This window comes from Zootoca vivipara, chromosome 3 (assembly GCF_965207765.1).
Source record: "Zootoca vivipara chromosome 3, rZooViv2.hap1.1, whole genome shotgun sequence".
In the NCBI taxonomy this organism is placed as follows: Eukaryota; Metazoa; Chordata; class Lepidosauria; order Squamata; family Lacertidae; genus Zootoca; species Zootoca vivipara.
The window spans coordinates 19,731,436-19,739,602 of NC_142586.1; the positions used below are offsets into that span (position 1 = coordinate 19,731,436).

Consider the following 8,167-nt stretch of genomic DNA (forward strand, 5'->3'; position numbering starts at 1 on the left):
GCTGTTTGATCATTTTTGTATTTATCCCATTTTCTGTGGATTGTTTGATGCACACCACTTAAAAACGTGAATACTTAAGTATATAGATGCCTCAAATAAGCAGGAGGCAATAAAATGACAGGAAGAGCCAGGCGTGGAGGAAGAGGGCTTAAAACTAGACATACAAGCTTTGGCTTGCTTTCTCAATACCAATTAGCTGTGTTCAGGACCTTTCTGGTTTGAGCATTCTGCATATATCAGCCCCTCCCCTGCAATCATGAGGGCCAGGAGCCACTCTTTTAAGTTCTGGATCTGAGGCTTGCCTAAATGCTAAACTTAGGCAACTAGCAGTTATATCAGTGCACCCCATTCCATGTACTGTCTAAGTTGCAGGTATATATAAGGATTATGATATTCATCAAGAAAACCAAAGCATTAATTTGTGCTCTCTTTCTCTCAGCTTGGTTGTAGAATTATGTCAGTGTAATTTTCAAATAAGGGAATTCTAGTTCCTTCCATTATTAACATAAAGGGATTTTAGAAGGATAAGCTACTTTCTGGGCATAATTTCTGCTGCAGCCTTTAAAAAAATAGCTTAAATTCAACTGCATCAACAAAGAAGTGTACAAGGACATTAATACCTTGGCAAGCCACCCTTTACCCCATTCCTTTTAAATTGGTCTCATTCCTTGTATTCTGTGGCATCACAAGGAAAATATTGAAGAGATTTCATCCAAATAACCCTCTAGGCACTTGCTTTCCACATATCCTTGTGCGGAAAGCACAAAATGTTTACTTTGTGTGCACACAGAAAAAACAGGACCCCTAAAACAGGCTCTGGAAGAGCAATCTGTGAATCTCGCTCTGTCAATGAAACCCCAAAGACACTGTTTTGCTAAGTAATCAGCACTAAGAACAGTTGGTGTTATATGCTCAGAACCAAAGAAACATTAAAATATGAATGAACACATAGTAACAGAAATTAAAAGGAAAATGGGATACTATTTTTATTTGTCAAATGAACAAAGTTAAAACTTAATTTTAAAGTTATGTCTGTCACTTAGAAGAGCAAGCAATATTAACAGCAAAACGAAAAGCCAGACCAGAAGAACATTGTAAAAAAGAAAGAATTGATACTGTCTCTGGATGGACACAATAAGCCTAGAACTCCTTTCATCTTTTGAAGAGCTTCACTGCAGAGATGAGTTTGTCATTTTAGCCATCCTTGCAGATGAATTATGGATTCAAAACCCAAGATAGTGGGACAGGAGGCCAGGCAAATGGACCTAATGCCAAATGAACTCTGCTATTCTCTGTAACAAAATTCTTTAACATACATCTTGGAGCCAGTTGAGAGTTCACTACCCTAATTGCATCAGACATTATTAAGCTGAATTCTGCCCTAAGGTTAGATGAACACTAGGCATAATTGCATAATTTCTCACTTGCAAACCTCATTCCCTACTTGCAGCTGTTTTCTAAAGCCTATCTTCATGCCGCTGAAAAAGACAAATTGTGGAAATACATTTATGAAACCAAAACAGAAAATAAAAAGTGTACTTTCCTTAACAGATTAAAGAAAACATTTTATCCGAGAATGTTTTACATGTTCTCACAACTGTAATGACTATATTGATTAAAGATTCAAAAAGCCTTGTATAAGCCTCTGAGCTGTGGGAGATTTTTTTACAAAAGTGTACCAAATTCCAAGGCTAACCTTCATTTCAAAGTGCCAAGTATCATAATGATAGGGCAGTCATGAGTCTCTCCAAAACTGGGATTATAAAGCTATATTTGCACTAAATCTAACATCCCAAAATGTCTTTGCTCCAAACAAAGCATGCACATTTTGTGGGGCGCTTAGTTTAGAAAAACCAATAGGATTTTTTAAAAGAAAAAAGTCCAAAAGAGCTAGTTCCTCATAGAGGTTTAAATTTTTATTTGGGTGGGTCTGTATTTATTCCATATTTCTCTTTCAGAAGTTTGAGCTGCTCTTCCTTCTTCTTTGTATCCATCTTTTGGAATGCCTGTAATAAAACAAATATATTATTAAAAGAACACTCTTTAGTCAAAACAGCTTCATCCCATCTATTTATTTTAAAGCAATCTCACTTCTTTATTTAAAATGATTATCCTATCAATTTAAATGATAGACAACTTGCCTTGCTACCAAGAAAAGCTGAAACTTTATAGTAACTATGTTCCAAAACACATTCATTTATTTAATTCCTCCGGAAAGGTATTTGGGAAAGAACAGCTTGACCATAAATAATACTGCATAAGCAGCCTCATGTTATGCCCATGCTGCTCTAAGATTTTCAGAAATCAGGTGGAACAGAGGAGAAATTGCTGGGTGTCCCCAGACACATCTGTTAACAGGCTTTTATAAGGGATCTCCTCCAATCATCTGTGGAACGATTCACTTCCAAGTAACCAAACAAAGAAGCTTTGTGAACTGGATGAAACAAAGGTGATCCCTTTCTTTGTTTCAAGACATCAATGTGCTACAAGCAACTAAACTAACCCCCAATTCCCCCCTTTTTCTGCTGGGGGAAACTTGTGGGGGAAAACTACATTTGTCCCATAGACAAGACAGATGCAGAGCTTCTAAGAGACATATCAAGATCTGTACAGATTCAGTCAATCAACAACGCACAGATTAAAACCCTGACATCTTTGTACCTGTTCTGAGTCTCAAGAGAGATCTGAACATAAATGCCAGTTACATTAGTAGCCAAAGCAGCTCAAAACCAAGATGCTAGACTGAGGAGTCAAACCATTCAAATAATTTGCTCATCTCTTTTCTTTCTGTGGTACACAGAAATCCAGACCTTTCTCACAAGGTTATTTCATAATCTGCAACAGTGGGTTAAAGCATTAAAACAAGCCTCCATCCTGGTTCCTCATCCACAGAGGGCTGGACAAACCTAACACGTATGGAAATCCTTTGAGATTGTGCTTTCCCCCCTTATCCGTCCTGAATACTCTGGCTGGGGCATTCAGTCAATACCTTTTTCTGAATACGCAACCTGTATTGAACTGGTTCCATTCTTAGTTTGATAAACACTTTTAAAGAATGATTCAGGTTTTTTGGTTTACAAAAAATTACAGATTTACTCCAATTTTCAGCTGAAGAAGTTTAGAGGGTATTTGCTTTAGAGAACCTTAAGGGACACACAATTTGATTAGAAATAAACAGGACTGGAAGAGTAATTCCTTCCTACAAGCCCCTGCTATTGATGGTAAATAAAAGGGAAGCATCCCAATTCACTTAGAATGAATTATTCCAGCACTGTTTTCACAATGACCTTATAAAAAAGTTAATCTCATGTTCAAATGTTTTAAGAAAAGCTCTTGTACTTGCCCTGTTTGCATTATAGTACAAGACAACAAGGTATCTGTTGCACACATTGAATCCTGACAGATGGTCACAAGCATTCTTGGCATCAAAGATATCTTCATAAACAACGTAGGCTGTACCTCTAGTCTCAGGAGTATTTCCTCTTTAACAAAAAACAAAACAAAAAAATTAATCTTAAGATAAGAAAAATATCATGTTGATATTGACACCTGTTTGTTGTAGTCATCTGTTACATTCTGACCCTAGTAAAGGCAGTGACATCAATCCTATGCTGTCTCACTTGGAGGTAAACCCAATGAAACTGTGCATTAGATTGGGCTGCGTAAGATATGCCTATGACAATTTTCTCACAACGAATTGCTCCCTTTTGGGTCTATTAATTATCCCCCGTTAAAAAACAAAAACCCAAACCCAAACATACACACAACCAAAACTCTCTACATAGTTCTAATATTTTCACTGACATTTGCCCAATGGAATATCCTACATATTATATATGTCTCTATGTGCATTGCCCATATTGGTTTGTTCCCCGGACAGAATTCAAATCAAGTGGTTGCTTGATTTTACATTGAAAGCCACAATAATGATATGTCAGTCAACTAGAAAGCTACTTGACATAAGTAAGAAAATTCTAATTTCTATGCTTAGTTTGGCAACGTACAACAGACTTACACTCTGATTTGTCGAATTGGTCCATATTTTCCAAAAATGTCATACATTTCTTCTGCTGTGATTTTATAAGGTAAGTTTCTGATATATAAAATTCGATTCACTTCAGGGGGGAGACGGATCTAGAGTTGGTAAAAATTACAAATCAGAAACAAATTAGCAACATGATTTCTTTGTATGGTATGTATATATGTAATCATAGAATTGTTTTAAATTTGGCACTGCGGAGGGTTGGACTAGATGACCCTCAGGGGTCTTTCCAACTATGCAATTCTATGACTCTGCCTTGTTGCGAGTGCTATCCAGCTCATCCCCAGCCAGCTTTGCTAACAGAAAAAGCACGACTGATGGTCTCTACATCGGAGAAAGGTTGGAGGGTGTGTAGTTATGTGATCCCTGAGCCAAGGAAAAGCGCAACTATACAACCTTTAGAACAGGGATCCCCAAACTGTGGCCCTCCAGATGTTTTGGCCTACAACTCCCATGATCCCTAGCTAACAGGACCAGTGGTCATGGATGATGGGAATTGTAGTCCAAAACATCTGGAGGGCCGAAGTTTGGGAATGCCTGCTTTAGAAGATATTCCAAGGTGGCCCTGAATGGGGAAGTTTTTAGATGTTTTATTTCAATCAATCAACCAAACAACATTTACTGGCACACAGAGAGGACAGGACCATACCAGTCAACAAATGAAATTGGCCTCTGTTCACAAGAGGAGATGGTCCGGGAGAAAAACCATAGAGGCCTAGTAGGGGTTTAATGTTTTATTGTGTTTTTATATATGTTGGAAGCCACCCAGAGTGGCTGGGGCAAGCTTGTCAGGTAGGTGAGGAGAGAAATAACAACAATAATAATGGCAGTCCCACAATATATGGGGGTGCCCCTCAGGGCCCAAAGGCTAATAATACAAATGGTAGCCCCACAACATATGGGGGTGCATCCCCAGAGTCCGAAGTAGGCTAATAATAATAATGCTCACAACATATAGGGGTGCCCCCGAGCCCGAAGGCTAATTAATAATAATAATAATAATGACAGCCCCACAACATATGGGGTGCCCCCAAAGCCCGAAGAAGGCTAATAATAATAATGACAGCCCCACAACATATGGGGTGCCCCCAAAGCCCGAAGGCTAATAATAATAATGGCAGCCCCACAACATATGGGAGTACACACTGCCCGCCCCCAGCCCGAAGGAGGCTATCCCGGCGGACCCACTTTACGCCTTTTCCCACGTGACGCCCCCTCCTGAATGTCCCAAAGGTGGAGGAGAAAGAGGCGCAGAACCAGTCGCGGCAGGCGGCGAGAGGGTGGGGGGGAGCAGATAGGAGAAGAAGTCGGAAGCGAGTAAAGAGCATCCGACGTAGAAAATGGCCGAGCGCGCCCCGGCCCCGCCACGCACAGGAGAAAGGGAAAGGGGGGGTCCCAGCTTACATTGGCGCGTTTCGCCGCTTGCATCGCCATGGCGGCGGCCTTGTGTGGGAAGCTGCTGCCGCTGCTGAGGAATACGAGAGCGTCGTCGGGGCCGCGACTGACCAAGCGAGAGGACCGCGAAGCCTCAGTACAGCCACAACCCCGTCCTGCGCCTGCGCCGGAAGAAGGCGCGCGGGGAACATCCGCTTGGCTTCGCCTCTCTCCTCTCTCGCTCTCCCGGATATGACGCACGACTTCCGATGCTCCGCCATAAGAGTGGCTGGCGATGGGGTGGATAATCTAGAGCGGATCCTGTTGCTGCTGCTCCCCCCCTTTCTTCTTTTTTGTGTGTGGAAAAACCTGCTTAAGTCCAAAGCTCAGCTGCAAAAGGAGGCAACTTACTGTCGGAGAAAAAAAAGTTAACCACATAAGGACCCACAAAGGGGAGGGAGGAAGTCCGTGGGAACTTATGTAATTCTTGTTTTGTTTTGTTTTTGATGTTAAAATTGGGGTTCCGTGGATATCTGATAATTTTCTCTGATTGCATTACCTGGCCATTCTTTTGTGTTTCAGTTTAAAAAAATTAAAGTGATACAGAAAAAGAAGAAGGAAAAGTGAGAGCGGAGAGGAGAGAAAAACAACAATAGCATAAAAACGAAAATATACCAAAAAAAAAGCAATATATGCTATTCCCACACATTCTTGTATAAATTGGTATAGTGTTTTTGCTCGAGTGCTTATGTAAATGCTAATAGCCTACTAAATTTTGCATAAACAAATATTATCGTATTTATCCATACAGAGTCTGCGCCTGTAAGCAGTCAGTTCATAAATTGTCATTGATGTCATATTGTCAGTCCATTGATTGAAGATAAACCATACTCTTATTTTTCCAATTCCTCAGTATCAATCTTTACGCCATCATTAAGGCATGGAAAATCCATTTCCGTTGTCCCGTTGATAATTTCCATACTGCAGGTATATAGTTCAATAAAATATTCTCCGCTGAAAGATTTAACTTTTTCTGCACAGTCATATAGTTGCACAAAGCTTGTTAAGTAAAGAGCACTGTGCAAACGTGTTTCAGAGACACGTTTCAGAAAACCAGAAATGATATGATTTAGCCACAAGAGGGCAGCCACAGAGCGTATTGTCGATTAAATGCTTTGAGAGTATTATTCCGCCAGGTGTCGCTGCCGCAAGCCTGCGCGGGAATTTTTGGATTTCCGCCTACGGTCAGCAGCACAGACTTAACAATAGCAATAATGCAAGACTGATAACTCCATTGGTTCATAGCTGTCAAGCTTTCCCTCTGGGTATAGGGTGGTATACGAATTCAATCAATCAATCAATCAATCAATCAATCAATACCCACTCTTGTCACTGAAAGATCTCCAAGTGACTTACAGAATATATAAAGATATTCTTTGGCGATCACTTGTAGCCGAGTAAGAATGTCTTCCATAAACACAGTTTTAACAATGAGTCCGTAAGTGACTCTGGAAGACAATTCTGGATCCACACGTCCTTCCACAGTGGGGACATTGGTTTCCGGGTGGGAGTTGATCACAGTGTGGATTTGCCAAGTGTGCCTTCCTCTTAACACGTTGCTCCCTTGTGTCCTGAGTTAGAGTGTCTTCAAAGCCCATGATACCTTTGGTAAAGGCTGTTCTCCAACTGGAGCACTCACAGGCTAGTGTTTCCCAGTTGTCAGTGTTTATACTACCATACACTTTTTAAGATTTTCCTTGAGACCGTCTTTAAACCTCTCTTGTTGACCACCAGCCATACACTTTCAATTTTTAAGTTCGGAATAGAGTAGTTGCTTTGGAAGACGCTCATCAGGCATCCACACAACATGACCAGTCCAACGCAGTTGATGTTGAAGAATAATTGCTTCAACACTGGTGATATTTGCTTCTTCCAGTACACTGATATTAGTTTGCCTGTCTTCCAAAGTGATGTGTACAATTTTTCGGAGACACTGTTGGTGGAATCTTTCGAGGAGTTGGAGATGGCGTTTATAAGTGGTCCATGTTTCACAAGCATATAGTAAGGTTGGTAGTACAAGCATTTTGGTATCCCTGCAATTGTCCCTCAAACACTCTGCACTTCAATCGTGAGAAAGCAGAGCTCAGGCGATGCTGGATTTCAGCATCAATGTTGGCCCTTGTGGAAATATAACTGCCTAGGTAGGAGGAGTCATCGACATTTTCCAATGTTACACCATTGAGTTGGATTTGTGGCGCTGCAGAGAGGTTATTTTGTACGTACTTATTTGGTGCAGCACTTTGGTTTTTTGGATGTTGAGTGATAGGCCAAGCTTTTCGTAAGCTTCTGCAAAGATATTTAGGATGGTTTGGAGGTCATCGTCTGAGCGTGCACATGCTGGTGCCATGCTTCTTGCACCACCACCCCGCGACAAATGGCTAGCTTCAATTATCCAAAACAAGTTAATAATAAATAAATAAATCAGGCTGGGTTTCTCCAGCCACTCAGAGCTGCTTCCAACAGAATATTAAAAACACGATAAAACATCAAACATTAAAACTTCCCTAAAAAGGGCTGCCTTCAGATGTCTTCTAAAAGTCAGATAGTTTTTTATTTCCTTGACATCTGATGGGATGGTGTGTCACAGGGCCGGCACCACTACCGAGAAGGCCCTCTACTTCAAAAATGATAAAATTATTCAAAATATAACATAAAAGTAAAGTATTACCATAAATGTATACAATATAACAA

At 40.6% G+C, this 8,167-nt stretch overlaps 1 protein-coding gene across 1 annotated transcript; it reads right to left on the bottom strand.

Annotated features, from left to right (window-relative positions):
* Window positions 1–961: 961 nt before the first annotated feature.
* SF3B6 (splicing factor 3b subunit 6) lies at window positions 962–5,595 on the bottom strand. Its single transcript, XM_035109968.3, has 4 exons — window positions 5,447–5,595; window positions 4,016–4,134; window positions 3,344–3,482; window positions 962–2,006 (listed from the first exon to the last, which is right to left on the bottom strand). The coding sequence occupies exons 1-4, from the start codon at window positions 5,474–5,476 to the stop codon at window positions 1,917–1,919; spliced, it is 378 nt and encodes a 125-aa protein (XP_034965859.1). The 5' UTR covers window positions 5,477–5,595; the 3' UTR covers window positions 962–1,916.
* Between the last annotated feature and the right edge of the window lie 2,572 nt (window positions 5,596–8,167).

Excerpts from the sequence above, each read along its gene's own strand:
- SF3B6 (XM_035109968.3), bottom strand. The coding sequence starts at position 5,476 with ATGGCGATGCAAGCGGCGAAACGCGCCAAT. Across the intron at positions 3,483-4,015 it reads CCAATTCGACAAATCAGAGT|AGGAAATACTCCTGAGACTA; the intron begins GTAAGTCTGTTG and ends TTTTTGTTAAAG. Across the intron at positions 2,007-3,343 it reads TGTACTATAATGCAAACAGG|GCATTCCAAAAGATGGATAC; the intron begins GCAAGTACAAGA and ends GTTTTATTACAG.